The sequence below is a fragment of the Papaver somniferum genome, unplaced genomic scaffold (genome assembly GCF_003573695.1).
Source record: "Papaver somniferum cultivar HN1 unplaced genomic scaffold, ASM357369v1 unplaced-scaffold_10, whole genome shotgun sequence".
Classification (NCBI taxonomy): domain Eukaryota; kingdom Viridiplantae; phylum Streptophyta; class Magnoliopsida; order Ranunculales; family Papaveraceae; genus Papaver; species Papaver somniferum.
The window spans coordinates 1,898,408-1,916,739 of NW_020618825.1; the positions used below are offsets into that span (position 1 = coordinate 1,898,408).

Consider the following 18,332-nt stretch of genomic DNA (forward strand, 5'->3'; position numbering starts at 1 on the left):
TCATTCATTGTTTTCCTACAGGTAGCGTAAAGAATAGAGGAGGAAGGGCTAGTCAACTCGGTCGTCAACAATCAGTGCGCCATTCATTGGAGGATTTGGTTGAACCACCATCGCTTTCAGGAAAATCAAGAAGAGGATCAATATTCCAACAAGTTCGTAAAAAGAAACAACAACCAATGAATCAACAACCATCATCTCAAATCGAAGACCATGAACAAGTGGAGGAAGAATACCTTCAACCACCAGAAGAAAGATCAGGAAGAACTCGTAACACTCCCTTGCCAACACGTTCACCACCACCGCGAGACAGGGGTGGACAAAGTCTTCCTATAACACCAAGCAGGTTACCTCTAATTGATGATGATTTTATTGATTCTCCGAGAAGATCTCCTAGAGGACTTGGTAGTAATCGAGTACTAACCAACAGGTCTAATGATTTTATTAATTATTTAAGGAGATCTCCAAGGGGACTCGGCAATAATAGGGTACAAAGATCGCTTGAGGCAGAGTACAATGCTTCAAATGCAGGACATATGCAAAGACATCGTCAAGTCCAACATCAATCAGATCAACTTTATAACACTCAAGTATCAAGTTCTTCTCGGCAACAACCATTGGGATTACAACATCAGGGTAGTCGAAGTTCATCTTCCAAAAGACAATCTCAAACACCATCAAATGGCGCTCCTCTTGGAAACCAAAACATCTTGCATCAGAATACTTCACGCTATGAGCCACAAAAAATGATACTCCTGAAGATCAACACCTCCAGCGGCAGCATCCTTCACGTTCAACATCTAATTCTCCCCAATCAAATGAAGAATGTGGTACTGCAGAAATAACGAGTAAGTATAAATGTATGCATATGTGAAAATAAAAGATGCAGAACACTTCATTTTATTTTTTTGCGCGAGTTCACTTATATGTTCATTTTTAATATTAAACAGTTGTACCATTAAGGAAAAAAAGAGGGCGCAGCTGTATGAAGGAACTTTCCAAATTCAGGGGACAAATACTTGAATTGGATCTCTATGAAGGTAGACTATGCGGTTATTAAAATGAAGTCGCAATTAATTCAGTGTGCATGTGGACTAGGAAAAGTCATAACTGTCCCTTGAATTACGATGCATTTGATGATATTCCTCGTGAAAAAATTCAGCGGGTGATCAAAAATCTCTATGTATGTATTAGAAGTCACTGTGTTATTCCAATTTTAATAATATTTTTTGTGAAAGCAATAATTCGGATGTATTAATGTCAATTACAACTCCCAGCTAATCAGTTTTTTCTCAACCAGGACTACTTTACAATCAAGTCTCGCACTGGAGAAGACCCAGAGGAAGCAATCAAGAAAATAATGAGGAATGCATATAACAGGCATAGGCACAAAATTCATAAAGCATACCTAAAGATTCAAAACCTTAGTAGTCACGAGGTAACTTTGGCCTCCGAACCACCCTCTGAACTGGAGATTAACAAAGAGGATTGGATATATATGTGCAAGACTTTTGACACGCCAGATTTCAAGGTATATACATTCAGTTACATGTGATCTTTTCATCAAACTATCATTGCTTATGTGTTAGATTCTGAATTTACTTGTGGATACATTATAACCATAAAATTAGATAGCATATGCAATTTTATGTCACCTAGTGATACACCCCTTATACAATTTCATTGCTTCTTTGAAAATTTATTGTTTCTAGTTAGGAGTGTGTTCTTTTCCGCAAGGGTATGCATTTGAACTTCCTATCTGTTCTTCTATTGTCAAATATGCATAGCATACCTAGTTTTAGACTGTCGCAAATAAAATGAAGTTTTGACTTTCCATGAAAGAGCCTCCTGTAGTATGTGTAGAATGTTTAAAATATCAAGCTATATATGTTATGAATACACTGCAGAGTTGCTTAACCTAACAGATGGTGGAGTTTAAATGACAGAAAAAATCATACAGAGGGACTGCGGCTGCTAAAGCAAAGGAAATTAATCATAGTGCAGGCAACAGAAGTTTTGCCAGCGTAGAATATGATTTGGTATGCATTAATTGTATCTCATTCTTTGTCTACTGATGTTGGTTCGAATCCGTGTTTTATATACCGTGTAGTGTTAACTTACTTGGTTTGTATGCAACTGCTTGCTGCTTCAAGGATTGCGGAGAACAAGCCTTGTGATGCAGTGATTTTATTTTCAGAAACCCATGGTTCTAAAAATTGCCACCGAAATGTCAGGATATGAAAGTAAGACATACTACAAATATACTTTGAATTTTGTGTCTAAATATATCTCTGCAACAGTATATGATCATGTATAGCTATCTGTAATTTATGTAGAAAACAATGGAGGACATGAAAGAAGCAACACTGCGAGGAGAATCTAGTAAAACTCCATCTGACATATATGAAACTGTCTATAATGAACAACGTGGGAGTCTTAACAAACGTGGTCGCAAAGCTTCTCACACTCACAAGAGTTTGGCTGATTTAAGGGAAAAAGAAATACAATTGTTGAATGGAAGAATTGAGTCTCTACAGACAGAAAACATGCTACAGAGAAGAGAAACACGTCGGCTTACTGATCTAATTAATAGTTTTTTTTCTAAACATTATCCTTCCATGGTTGTACCAGATGTATCAGATGATGAAATGGAGGATGATGCAGAGGTCAGTGGGCGAGATAAGGATCTTGATGTGGAAGGTCAAAATGATGAGGATGACTATGATAACCTAGAGGATGAAAACTACATCCGTGACTATCCTGATATGGAGGATCGAAATGTGGAAGGTGCCATGGATGATGAATGATTTTCTTTATTTGAAAGACTGACGTGGAGGATCCCAGTTCGGAGTGCGCCAGCCAGTGATGAATGAATTTCTATTTTATTTTGTTTTGTGTTTTTTTTCTTTCTTGTTTTTTTTCTGGTATTAGGATATTAGGGTAGGGACGTGTAGTATGGCTTTTTGAAGCATCTAAGGTGTTATGACTTTTTACTCTTGGTTCCGGAAATGAAATGCATATTTTATTAATTTGTTTTGTCGATACATACATTATACAAAAAAATTATTAATTAGGATATGATCAAAAATAGTAATTAACTAATTATGAGGTTAATTACGATATTTTCATTACCATATTAATTATGATAATTATTTGAGTTTAATTACGATATTAATTACAAGATAAATGAAGATATTAATTACCATATAAATATAATAATTAATTGTGATATTAATTACGATATTAATTACAATATCATCCATGCATACAACCAAAATAATTACAATATCACAGTTGCGGAATGATTTGGGAACCATATGCCAACTAGTAAATTTAATTGTTTAACGATTCGATAACTATCAATCAACTTCAACTTAATTGTCTATACCTATTGAAATTATGAAATCATAGTATTTGGCTACCACCAAATTAATTGCTAAATAAATCCACAACAAGATTTTAATTTAGTTGCCATATTATGTGGAAAGTTATTGACAACTACGATGATTATGTTGTTAATATGTTTGGCAACTCTAGAAAAACTGCAAAATTTTGTGGTTTTAATTAATTGCATTTAACTAAGTAACGTATTTGGCTCCTGTAACATAAGTTTCCAAATGAAACCATGGCAACTATGTATTTTTAGTAATTGCCTTTACATTTGGAAACACCCCATACGGCAACTTAGGCTCCGCAACTACCATTAGTTGCCAATGTGTTTGGCAACTAAAAACTCATATTCGGCAACCAAACTGGCTTGGTTGCCGATGCTCAGGTTTTTTGTAGTGGCGGCTTGGGAGAACGGCATATCTCATATTGTAGGGGTACATTGTATTATTAGCAGCAGTTGTATGGCGAAAATTACCATGTTGAGTTCCCATTTTGAAGCTCTGGCCAAATGACATGTCTCTTTTTAGATGCCTTTATTGCTTAAAGTATCACTTGTTAGATCCGATATTGGATAGGCATCATTTCAAAAACTAGGACAGCACAAGAATGCCATAAAATACCACTCAATGGTTTTGGTCTTTGGCTGAGAGCATGGGAAACATACTACTCCGGGACTAATGTTAGAGCCTCTAATTCTTTTGAAAGATCTTCGTACATCGAAACACTAATGTTTTACATTTTTTGTTCTCAGTGCCAGAAGTAATGCTCTAAACTAGCTAGCTGCTTTGGATATAAATGCATACACTACCAGCCACTTAGTCTTTTAGTTCATGTCGTTTCCATAGGAGATGATGGTGATGTATGCGCCTTAAAAGGCGAATTTCCGAAACGTCTGTCACACCGAAAGATTGTCGTAACGTCCATCACATGGAAATATTATCATATGGTAATTATCAAGGACTACGCCGACAATGCTACTGCCAAACTCCTCGTGTTAATTGATAAGCATGTTAAAGTTATGATCCAGAGACAAAGGATTATTGTTTTATTTGGAATTGGCAGTGGTAACAATACAAGGGAGTAATGTTAATTTGGATCTATTCTATACGTATTCACCCTTTTGACCTGTGTATTTAAATTTTATATACTAAAAAAGGAGAAATGTTTGTTACATGTTAGCTCTTAAACAGACTTATAATCTTTTGCTTATACCACACGGAGAAGATCACTTCATTTTCGTCTTGTAGACCTGTATGTATTGAACATGTTTTTCTGAATGACATGAACTGTTATGCAACTTCCATTACATAATTAAAAAAAATGTACATATTTCTTATCCAATAAAACAATATTTTTCAGATATTATTCAATTATAAAGCCAATCTTCGATCTGCATTTTACGACTTAGGCTTGGTTGTTGCTAGCAGACCCCAGTTGGATCGGGACTAAAGGCTGCGTTGTTGTTGTATAAAATCAATCTCCGGATTTTTTCTATGATCTTATTGCTACGAGATTATTGCTATGAGCTTATTGCTATGAGATTTGTTGTTTGATGTTGTGGGAAGTGTACGAATACCACGACATTTAGCTAGTAAGTTTGGTACATCAATTCAACTGTGTTTTTTCATTATCTGCAAATTGTATGAAAAAATTTATATGATACAATTGTTACTGCATAGGATAATAACTTTTATTAATGGTAAGATGACTTTGTTAAAATTACAAAAAAACTTTCTTGTAATTGTTGAGTTTTAGTGGTCGGATAAGGCTTAACAATTAACATAAAATATAGTTTGGTGTTACCGTGTTGCTCAAACCTTTGGTAATTTGAGGTTGCTGGTGTTTAGTTCCAAAGGCTTACGCAACTAGGCAATAGGTTAATTGTCGAAGCTTAGTTGCATAAATATGAGGCTACTAGTGCGTTTTATTAAGGTTCCATGTGTTTGTTGCTGATGTTTTTGGAAACTAATGAAAACCGTAGTTGTGATTAACATGTTGCCTAAGTATATAGGAACTAGCAGTTTCCGTTTCCTAGTTTCGAAAGCATCAGGCTACTAGCATATTTCTTGTAGTTGTCATTTTTTTGTTGCTAAAGAATTCAGAAACTAATAAAAGTAATAATTGCGATCAATTTGTTGCCGAAGTATACAAGAACTAGTAGTTGTCATTGACTAGTTCCCAAAGCATTTGGCAACTAATTTTTTAAGGTAGTTGCGAGATTTTAGTGTCCTTTGCTAGGATTTTTTGTAGTGTGTAGATTATTCAGAGACTTTTAATCCAGTGGTTAAGGCTACTACAATTAGGTGTGTCCTAACAATTGTCTTATCTAGGAATTGGCTGGTTAAACAATTAGATGTATCCAATGATTTTTTGCATGGACATCTAAATGAGTGTGTGTTTATGCAAAAAACTCCAGGTTTTGTAGTTGAAGGCAAATAGGATCATGTATGCCATTTTAAGAAGTCATTGTATGGGTTAAAGCAATCCCCAAGGGCTTGGTTTGAAAGGTTTTCAAAAACTCTACTTCAGTATGGTTTCAAACAGTCCAAGTGTGATCATTCACTATTCATATTCAGTTCTTCAGAAGGAGTCATGCTTCTACAACTTTATGTTGATGATATCATCTTAACAGGTAGATCTTCATCTCTATTATCTTCTCTTACGACTTACCTTAGTAAAGAATTTTCCATGAATGACTTGGGGGATCTCCATTATTTTCTGGGCGTAGAAGCTACCAGGAATTATTCTACAAATCAAATTCTGTTATCACAGAAAAAGTACACAATGGACTTATTAACAAAGGCAGATATGGTGGATTGCAAGCCCTGCAGTACTCCAGTTTTAAAAGGTCCAAGATGTTCAATTTTAGATGGAGAATTGTTAGAGGATCCTCTCTTTTATAGAAGTTTGGTGGGAGGATTACAATATGTTACTATGACAAGACCTGACATAGCATTTGCTGTCAGTTATGTGTCCCAATTTATGCATCAACCTACAACAGTACATCTACAAGTTGTCAAGAGAATTCTTAGGTATTTGAAGGGTAGTCTTGGTTCAGGTATTACTTTGGGCTCCTCTGATCTTAATTCTCTTACTGCCTACACTGACTCTGACTGGGCTAGTTTCCCTGATACTAGAAGAAGCACTGCAGGATATTGTGTGTTTCTTGGTTCTTCTTTATTGTCTTGGACTTCAAAGAAACAACCAATTGTTTCTAGATCAAGTGCAGAGGCATAGTACAAGGTTTTGGCAAATGCTTCTTCAGAATTACTTTGGGTTTCTTATTTGTTAAAGGAATTGGGTATATCTCTGCAATTACCTGTGACACTTTACTGTGATAATATGAGTGCTTCTAGTCTTGCAAGAAATCCTATGTTCCATGCAAGAACTAAGTACATAGAGATTGATTCCCATTTCATCAGGTACTTAATCATCTCAAAATTTTTGCTAATCAAGTTTGTTCCTTCCTTGAAGCAATTGGCTGATGTTTTTATAAAAGGAATGCCTTAATCACTCTGTCACACACTAGTTTCCAAGCTTACGTACTTTACTGGTACACAGCTTGAGGGGGACTATGAGTACATGTAAATGTTAGAGAATGGGTGTCTCTTATAATGTGTGCCTATAGCTGTTTATAGACTGCTTTAAGTATTTGTGTCACAGACAATTGTTGTGACTTTACATCTTCTGTAATAATGAATCTATAAATAGTTATGTAATAACTCTTCCTGAGTTAATGCTTTCGAAAATAATAAAACATTTCTTCAATTCATTTAGCGCTGATCACAGTTGGTTCAAGGACTCTATGTTAAAGGATTGTCTTTTTATTCTAATTGATTTTAGTTATATTAAAATTGAGAATATTGTTAGTAGAATTTTTAATGGTTTGGGAAGATAAAGCAACTAAATATAATAGAAGATTCAATGTATCAGGTGAATGGTCGGACAATTATCCTCCACTCATCAATATATCTTCCTTTTCTATCAAAGAAAAAAAACTAGCAAGTCAGAATATATGAAGCATCTCTAACATCTAATTTCTGCAAAAAGAAAGGATACTATAAATTAACTTACGCAAGGATTAGCTTTTTCTCCTCGGATAGATAAGCAAGAACAATCTCATCAATTTCCTTGCCTATTGACATGACACTCAGCATCCTTCTAAATTTTTTATGATTGATCCCGAAGGATATTGGTTCATTTGTTTGCACCAGAACTTCCATCGTCTAAAAAAAAACACGAGGCACAACTTTAGAGGAAACCAGAAAAGTGCCAAAAAGGAAGCCTATCATGTTCACAATTCGATTGTTATCTATTTGACGATCTTATTGACATTCCTAAGGCCAAGCACTATGGTGCCATATTTCTCTTTCCTATCCCTCATAGGTAGGGAAAAATCAAAAAATCCTCCACCATGATCTCCCATATCCCTTCACTAAGGATATACCTTCCCTACTACTCATAGTGGATCAGATCTGTTCCCTCTTGTAGGGAAAGGAAATGAGTTTCTGTGTAAAACTCTAGTTTACGTGACTTTTTCCATGGAAACTAAATATTTGTTTTTGGTTTTCCTATTTTTACCCTAAATCTTTCCTTTTACACTTTTTTTTACTTAAACTTTTTTTTTTACCTACTATATCTCCTTTTTACCTATTATGTCTCTTTTTTTACTCTAAATTATCTTTTTTTTAACTATACAAATTTCCAATGTAAAATAATTGGGTAAAAAAAACGGATACTCAGTTTCTGTTTGGCACTATTCACACGAAAACAAACTGAGTTTCCATGTCATGTAGGGAAGGGATAAAAGAAAACCATAGAGGCTGCCATATCTCTTCCCTTTATTTGCGCATAGGGAAAGGAAACAAACTGAGTTTTCGTGTCATGTAGGGAAGGAATAAAAGGACACCATAGTGAGGCTGCCATATCTCTTCCCTTTATGTGAGGATGGGGAAGGGATACCCTCTCCCATAATGCTTGCCCTAACATCATCAACAAAAACAACGATAAAATCAACAATCTCAGTCTTACCAGCCTAAGGATTAAAGCCTAATTCACTTTCCTTACCGGTCAAAAGTAATATGATGTAATAAAATAGAAAAAATTATACCTGGGGATGAGAAAGTCACCAAAGAGGAAATGCTTATTTCCGTGTTGGATAATGAAAAAATCAATATATCATTTTGACGAAGAAGTTTGCTATCCCCAATGAGCTTCAACTGTTTGCACAATTTCTTGGCAGATATCTTAATGGAAGAAACAAACTTTAATCGAACATCAGAAACATCAAAAGGCTTGTGTACTCTGAAAATCGGCAGTCCAGATTTTGGTTCAAGCGGTGGAATATTATCCATTTTCCCCACAAATATAGTTTCCATTACAGAATCCAATAAAAATAATCAGAAACCAAGGGAGGGAGCTTCAGATCCTGACGAAGAATGAAATCATGTAACAGAACACATCAATAAATCATGGGCGAAGCCAGGTTTCTAAGTGAGGGGGTGCAGACAAAAATACACACTACAACAGAAATATCAAACCAATTTTTTTTTCTTCCACAACACATGAAAAATTGTATTACAACACCTAATAATCTCCTGTAACAACAAAATATACAAACTAAGAGACACCTTAGCTAGCTAATTATCATGTATTGTACTCTTATTTTTTGCTTATATGTATCGCACAGTAAGCAATTGTATAGTGACACTTCATGAATCAAGGCAGATACGTTGTTGGATTTTAGAATTAGATTTTTTTTATCAAGCATCTTTTTAGAATTAGATCAAATATGATTCGCATACATCATTTCGACAAAGTCTCGAGTTATATTTTAGCCCATGATAATAAACAAGTATAAGATTTCCAGCAGATTTACCATCAAATGTCCGCAGAAAGAATGAATCACCAACTTGAAATCTTAAACATGAAAAACATAATAAATAAAACTAACAAAAACGAATGGTATAAGCCAAAAAACACAACCCTTGCATAGGGTTAGAGATCTAAGAGAACGAGCAATTAATAAGCATGGTCTTCAATCATAGAAAACTAAAAATCATGATCAAGAACATAATCGGCGATCAACAGATCAGAGAAGAGATGTATAAGAGAAACCCTAACCTGAAACGGCGGAAACCAATGGCTTCTTCACAAATCTACTAGTTGACACAATAATTTACCGGGTTTTGACACATCGTATCGTTGGATTTGTCTATTTCTGTTCCGTAAGGGCAGTTTCTATGGCAATGAACAAAAATAAAAATTTGTTGGGTCACGTGGATGAACAAAGTGCATTCTCCACTATAGGAATCAACGCAAAATGAATAAATCTTATATTTTTAGGGTCCCACTAATGATATTATTAACATAAACTAATAAAGATTGGGTCACACCGATGATTTTATTTATATAAACTAATAAGAGTTCGGTCCCACCGATTATTTAACTAATAAAATAAATAATAAAAAATAAATCCTAATTATAATAACCATTTTGGAGAGAAAATATGTGAGGGGCGATCTTCCCTCCAACTCCAGCGATCTTCCCTCCAACTCGGCGTCTATGGCACGATCGCCCTACTTTTCATCAAGCGCGTGTTGGGTGTTCCATCTCAATGTTCAAATCAACAAATATATTAATTTGAACATCCATTTTTCATGTTTGTTTATTCCAAGTGGGAGCAAAATGAACAAACTTATAATTTGTTCATTCCATAAGAACTGCTCTAAGATATCTTACTAGAGAACGCGGGCTTAAGCGCAATATAGCAATACCCTTGTAAAAATAGTATACACGCGCGTTTGTAAGAATAGTCAAGAACTCATTCTGCAACTTGTTAACATGATTGTCCATTCCAGGTCTAAGCAAAACACCATAGTGCATGTTGCGGAGTTGCCGGCAGACACCCGATCCGCATCTTATCTACATCCGCCCAGTTAGTAGATTGGACACGGATGGACATGTCAAAACTCATTGGACACCCAATCCTCCTATCATATATATGATTTATTTTTCCTATAAACTGAAGGTTTCATTAAAACTTATAACCACTTTCGGAACACGTTACTGTCCTTTCTGTAGGTTACTGTCATGAAATAGTAAAGTATAAAATCCTTTATTTTACTGCTTTTGATAATCGCCCAGCATATTCACCCATTCGAGTACAAACAAACCATTTTACTGCTTTTGATAACCTTCCAGCGTACTCACCCACTCGAGCACGAACAAACCGTCCCTAGTACAGTTGAAATGAGCCAAAGATAGCCTTATCATACACTCTTTCTTTCTTTTCTTAATAAAACGAAGGTTTCATTAAAACTTAAAACCACTGTTGGAACACATTGTTACTATCGTTTTTGTAGGTAAACATGATAATGCATCCACATAAAAACACCCCTTATCACTATACATGTTTTGGTTTAACATTGGGTGTCCCCAATTTGTGGGGTACCACCCAGACGAGGGATCTTATTTTTATGTAATGGAAACTTAAAGATCAAACTTAGCTTATATAAAGAATACTCTCTTTATTGATGTTTAGAAAATAACTCAAAACTAAACATAAAGCTCTAATATGATCAAACCACAACTTTGGTGATCATATATAGAACTAGAACTTCCCTTTCTAATCATATTTCCTTATTACATGTATTCCCTTTTCTTAGAACTAGTTGACTTCTAATTCTCTTAGGTTTACAGCAATTTCCTAATCTTGTCCTAACCAGCTTGTTAGTGACTTATATGTTGATGTTTAACCAACATTCTCCCCGTTAAGCTTCAACCTTACCCGTGACATATCTTGTACTCCAATCAGTTGTCTCATTTCTTCAAACTTGATCCGAGCTAATGCCTTTGTCAATATATTTGCTTTCTGCTCAGTTCTTGGTATGTGTTCAACGTTGATGATCTCCTTCTCGATACATTCTCGTATGAAATGATACCTTTTGTGAATGTGTTTCGTCTTCCCATGAAACACTGGATTTTTAGTGAGTGCAATTGCAGACTTATTATCAATCTTGATGAGAACTTTTTCAGGTTCTCTTCCTTTGATTTCACCCAACAATTCTTGAAGCCATATTGATTGTTTAGCTGCTTCTGTTGCAGCCATAAACTCAGGTTCACAGGATGAGAGGGCTACAGTGTCTTGCTTCTGTGAACACCATGTAATAGGTGCTTCACCTAGATAAAATATATGACCAGTTGTACCTTTTCCATCATCTTGGTCAATATTATGACTGTTGTCACTATACCCAACAATTCCTTTTGATCCTCCTCGACCATACTTCAATCCACAGCTGATTGTTCCTCTTAGATATCTCAATATATGCTTTATTACATCACCATGAGACTTGCGTGGACTCTGCATATAACGGCTTGCTACTCCCACAGAGAAAGCCAAATCTGGTCTTGTGTGTAATAAGTATCTTAGACATCCAACATTTCTTCTATAACTCGTTGAATCAATCTCTGCTTCTTCTTGTGCCTTTGAAACTTTAAGTCCAAACTCCATTGGTATCTTAGTTGGATTATAAGTTTCAAGTCCTGCTTCTTTCAGAATTCTCCTTGCATAAGCTTCTTGTTTAATCTGAATCCCATCTACTCCTTGATGGACTTCTATGCCAAGTAATAAGTGAGTTTTCCGAGGTCTGACATCTCAAACTTTGATGACATTTCTCTCTTGAACTCCTTGATCACCTTAAGGGAGTTTCCAGTCAAAAATAGATCATCTACATAGACTGCAATCACAAGAAGCGTTCCCTTTTCTTCTTTTCTGTATACTGATGTTTCTTTAGAGCACTTAACAAATCTGATTTCTCTTAAGATTTGATCTAACTTTGTATTCCAGGCTCGAGGAGCTTGTCTTAGACCATATAGATCTTTTGATAACTTATAAACCTTATGCTCTTGTCCTTTTACTTCAAAACCTTCTGGTTGTTCAACATACACATCTTCTCGCAATTCACCATGTAAGAATGCTTTCTTAACGTCTAAGTGGTGAATTTCCCATGAGTTTGATGATGCTTCTGCTATTAAGAGACGAATTGTCTCTAGTCTAGCAACTGGTACGAAAACTTCATCAAAGTCTATGCCTGATTCTTGAACGTATCCCTTAGCTACAAGTCTTGCCTTATATTTGTTGACAGTACCATCAGCATTCCGTTTTATTTTGAAAATCCACTTAAGACCAATCACTTTTACCCCACCTGGCTTATCAACTAGAAACCAAGTCTTGTTTCTGTTGATTGAAATAATTTCTTCTCTACATGCTTGTGTCCATTTAGTCGAGACCTTTGCTTCCTGAAAATTCCTTGGTTCATCATTAACAGAAAGTAGCATAATCTCACATTCTTCTGCAGCTTGAAGAACATAATCCTCCAGATACTGTGGCTTTTGTATCTGTTTTGTTGATTTTCGCAGTGGAATGGGTTGAGTTATTTCATCGATCTCCTCTTCTTCTTCTTCTTCTTCTTCTTCTTCTTCTTCTTCTTCTTCTTCTTCTTTATTCTCAGTGTTTTCATTATTCTCTTCTTATTCTTGATTAACATCATTGTTTCCATTGGTATTGATGATTATGGGTCCTTCGCCTTCATCAATTACTTGACCCCATCTCATGTGAAACATTCCTGGATCCCTACTTGGTCCATCATTAGTTTCTTTCCAGTTCCAGTTTTCTTTTTCATCGAATACCACATCTCGACTCACTATTACTCTTTTCGTTGTTGGATTGAATAATCTGTAAGCTTTGGATCCAGGCTCAATTCCTAGATGCAGAAGAGTCTGAGATCGATCATCCAGTTTCTTAAGAGTTGCAGAATCAACTTTTGCGTATGCTTTGCAACCAAACACTCTTAAATGATCTATGTTTGGTTTTCTCTTTCGCAAACTTTCATATGGAGTCATGTCTTTCAGAGCTTTCGTAGGTATCCTGTTTATTAGGTATGTGGAGTGTCGTACAGCTTCTCCCCATAGATAATTAGGTACCTGCATAGGCTTTAAAGAACTTCTTGTCATCTCCATTAGAGTCCTGTTTCTCCTCTCCACCACTCCGTTTTGTTGTGGTATCCCTCGAACCATTTTGTTCTGAGACATAGTGTTTAAGGTTCTGAAACTTATGTGTCCTAATCTTGCATGCCACTTCCATGTCTGATCTTCCAGTCTCATATTCAGACACAATGGCCTTCCAATCATGAGACTTATCTTGTAGAGTCTATTCTGTGAGCGTGAGACTCTAACTAAAAGTCTTCCACTTGGGTCATGAACTGTTAGATAATCTTGTCGCATTCTAACATCACATCCAACTTCTGTAGCTTGTCATAAACTTAGAATGTTGCTTTGTAAGTTTGGGATGAAGTAGATGTTTGTGACAAGCTTCTGTTCTCCGGTCTTGCTCTGAAATAGAATTGATCCTTTCCCTTCAATTTCTACAGAAGATCCATCCCCAAACTTTACTTGTCCTTTGATTTTCTCATTGAGTTCAGAAAAGTAGTGTCTCTTACCAGTCATGTGATTGCTGGATCCATTATCTAAATACCATACTCCTTCTTCACTATCCTTTGTTTCATAGTTCTTTGGTATTAATTTCTCTTCGTTTAAGAATACCACTTTGTGCATGAAAAGAGCAGTATCGGCTTCCCTTGTTTCATTCTTGTTTGCTTCTTCCATCTTTTGTATTCTTTCAGGGCATACAGAGGAGAAGTGTCCTGGTTTATCACATCTGTAACAAATAATGTTTGATCTATCCTTCTTTTCTTTCCCTTGGTTTTGATCATTCTGACTTGTTGTTCTATCTTGTGAGTTAAACCTTCCTCCCCTTCCTCGGCCTCTGTTTCCTCTACCACCTCTTCCGCGACCTCTTCCTCTTGTCGCAGAGTTTTGTTGGTAAGAGTTTGTGTACAAGAGTTTTCCTTGAGTTTATTCATTGTTTTCTTCATCAAGGATTCTTTCTTCATATGCTTTCAATCTTCCAATTATATCTTCATAGCTAGTCTTCTTTAAATCTAAGACTTTTTCGAGAGAAGCTATGATATGAATATACTTGGATCTTGGTAAACTATTGATAAACTTCTTTACCAGTTTATCTTCATCAATGGATTGTCCAAGTGACGCAACTTTTGAGGCTATCTCTGATAGATTTCCTGCAAAGCTATCAATAGTATTAGTGTCTTTCATCTTCACTCTTTCAAATTCAGACATTAAGGTTTGCAAACGGGCTTCTTTAACTAGATCAGCTCCGAGATTACGTGCCTTTATTGCATCCCAAATTTTCTTTGAAGTTTCCTGTTTACCAACTTGTAGAACAAGACATTCTGGTATTGCTGGAAAGAGTAATCCAATGGCAACATTGTTTTTGTCTGGGTCCAATGTACCAGGATCAATTGTTTCCAAACTTTGTAGATTTTCATCAGTACCTTCATTCTCATAGCCCATATTGTGTAGTTTGTGGCGTTGAGGATTGGAACTTGTATTGATGGTGGCGTGAACTGTTTTGCACCCACAATGGTGGTTTCGTTTTCCATGGCTCAGAAACAAGCTCTGATACCAATTAATGGCAACTTAAGGATCAAACTTAGCTTATATAAAGACTACTCTCTTTATTGATGTTTAGAAAATAACTCAAAACTAAACACAAAGCTCTAATCTTTCTTATTTGATCAAACCATAACTTTGGTGATCATATATAGAACTAGAACTTCCTTTTCTAATCATATTTCCTTATTACATGTATTCCCTTTTCTTAGAACTAGTTGACTTCTAATTCTGTTAGGTTTACATCAATTTCCTAATCTTGTTCTAACTAGCTTGTTAGTGACTTCTATGTTGAAGTTTAACCAACATTATGTCCCAATGAGAATACTAATATCTCTGCATGGGATATTTTTTATTTTATTTTTAGGTCGACATAACGTAGATAGGATATAGGATCGATCCTCCGTGTAATAATATAAGCCAATTGTCAGTTACCCTTCCATTTTTGTTTTTAATTACAAAAAAAAAAATCAATAATCATTTCAACCACATATCAAATGACATGGCTTACCACCAAAAAATCTATAAATACTGTACATAAAGAGGGATGTAGATAACAAGAAAAAGAAAACAATCTCTCTTCATCTCAGTACATCGTATTATACAGCTAATACCAGATTTTATCTCCTTTCTCTCTAAGAGTGCGAAAATGTATGCCGACCAAAGAGCGGTTGACAAAGCTGGGGAAAATATTGCCAGTGCAGCTCAAGCAACGAAAGACTACGTAGTCGGTGCAGCCCAACCGGAAAAGGAAGAGACCCCTGGATTCCTTGAATCAGCTAAGAACACAGCTAACACAGCTGGGGGACATGTTGCCACTGCAGCTCAAGCAACGAAAGACTATGTAGTCGGTGCAGCCCCGCCGGAAAAGGAAGAGACCCCTGGATTCCTTCAACAGGTAAATAAAATAGGCTCCTATTAATTAACAGTCAACACGCCGCACACAAGTTTAATTAGATAAGTGTATTGCATTCTTGTTGATTGATTTTGAGTTGTTGAGAATGGTGTATAACTTTACATGGTAAAAATAATATGCAGACTGAATGTTGAGATTATTAGTCCCACATTGTCTGGGTTATCTAGGATCTTGCGGTTTATAATTTATAGGGTCACTCCACTCATTGTCAATTGGTTTTGAGTTGGATGCCCGTATTCTAACATGGTATCAGAGCAGGCTATTTGCGACGAGTCATTGACCGCGCCTTTGCTCCGCGTCATCTGATTTATTGTCCACGTGTTAGACCCAACGAGGCTACACGTGAGGAGGCGTGTTGAGATTATTAGTCCCACATTGTCTGGGTTATCTAGGATCCTGCGGTTTATAATCTATAGGGCCACTCCACTCATTGTCAATTGATTTTGAGTTGGATGCCCGTATTCTAACACTGAACGGCGGTGGTAAACACCGTCACCCGATTTATTGTCCACGTATTAGACCCAACGAGGCTACACGTGAGGGGGCGTGTTGAGATTATTAGTCCCACATTGTCTGGGTTATCTAGGATCCTGCGGTTTATAATCTATAGGGCCACTCCACTCATTGTCAATTGATTTTGAGTTGGATGCCCGTATTCTAACACTGAACGGCGGTGGTGAACACGGCACAAGGTGCAGTGGAGGCTGTGAAGAACACAATCGGAATGAATGATGAAAAGAAATGAAGAAGTAATTGTATTGATTTTGCTAATTTCATTTTTATGATGTTGTAGTAAATGATTCTCCAAGCGTAATGGAAAATGTTTGATTCATTATGTCAGTTACTCTTGTCATTTCAGAAAATACCACTGTTCATAACCTCAGCAACTAACCGTGTCATAGTCTGGATATAATCAAAATTCTGACCGGAAACTGAAAAAGAAAACATATAAAAAACGAAAAACAAATTCTAGTTCTCGACGTCCTCAAATTGTAATCCTTTAGTTTCTGGTATCTAAAAGTAGATGAAAAAACCCACCACCCAAGAAAAAGAATACAATAAAAAGAGCATATCCGCAGCAGAAAAATATCTCCCCAAGTTGTCCAAAAAGAAACCTTCCCCAAATAGTTTCGTCAGCCAGTACGCCACATTTCCTATCTTTACACAAACAAATCTGTATTTCATTGGATAGAGTTCCGAGTTTATGATCCAAGGAACTGTTCCTATACCCAGCGAATAGGAGATCATGTACATTGCAAGAGCAGCCAATGCTAATAATCCCATACTTGATGCCCTTTCCGAGTGGTGGCTGCCTCGATGCAGTCCTTGTTGTATGAGAGTGGTGGCATGGAGGTGCAAGCTTTTCACTTTCAACGTATGCCTAGTGCTTACAAAATCTTTAACAGGCCTTTGAGGAAATTTTCCAGGCCCAAGCCCAGGTGAAGCGGAATAGTATCTGTTGGCGACTAAATACTAACTAAATTTGTGTCCGTGCTACGCACCGGGCATTTTATTTTCTTTTTTCAACCATACTTTTGATTGGCGTTCGTCCCGCCCCCTGGCGATAATCGGGCCCCTTCTTCATGCATTGAATAGGTGGGAAAAAGATAGGAAATATATGCAGATTTTATTTGTTTTTCCATTTATTTCTGCAGAAAATATGTGTAAAATATGTGGGTTACAGTGAAGAACCTGACCATAATTAAACAACAAACAACGAATACATAAATACCAATTATGAACACGTTGAAAAGGATTGTACATACACAACGTCATCCCGAATTGTGTGAAGGTGGTTCAGCGGTAGGCCTGTAAAGAATTTTTAAGCAGTTTAGGAAGTACTAAATCTAGCTAGCTACACATGTTAAAATACATAAAGAAATTAACCCAGATTGGTAAATCTATGGTTGAATTGGTTTTAGAATTTTGATTCTAAGCGCATTAGTTTTTGCCATAAATACCTTATATTCATAGTATGTAGTTGTACGTGTTTTTGTTGATGCTAATTATATGTAATTGCGGATACATAGGGCGATAAACTTGGTTCTTGCGAAAAAAGCCGCTCTCCCGGTCTGCTTTCTTTAAAAAGATCTTGCGGAATGTTGGAAACAATAGTTTTCCTACATCATGAACGACATAATAGTCTCCAGATGCAGATGCAAATTAAGCTTCTCTTCACAAAATTGTATAGGGTCGTGTCACTTGTGTGTAGGGCAGCCCTACTAGGGCTGTCAATGGGTACCCATTATCCGGAACCGGATCCGGTAGACTTGGGTCCGGTTTCGGGTCCTAAAGTTGGACCCATTAGCAACTTAGGACCCGACGGGTAATTATCCGATTGGACCCGAATCTAAACGGGTCCAAACGGGTAATATCCGTTGGGTACCCGCGGGTATCGGGTACCCGTTTATTTATACTTTTATTCATGTTTTTGCTAGTTTTAGCTTTGATATTTTACTCGTTTTAAATTTTTCTCTTACATTTAATCTTTATTTAATAC

General features: G+C 36.3%; 1 protein-coding gene across 1 annotated transcript; it reads left to right on the forward strand.

Annotated features, from left to right (window-relative positions):
• The first annotated feature begins 5,979 nt into the window (after positions 1-5,979).
• On the forward strand, positions 5,980-6,624 carry LOC113326873 (uncharacterized mitochondrial protein AtMg00810-like). The gene has a single exon (XM_026574542.1). The coding sequence runs from the start codon at positions 5,980-5,982 to the stop codon at positions 6,622-6,624; it is 645 nt and encodes a 214-aa protein (XP_026430327.1).
• Positions 6,625-18,332: the final 11,708 nt, after the last annotated feature.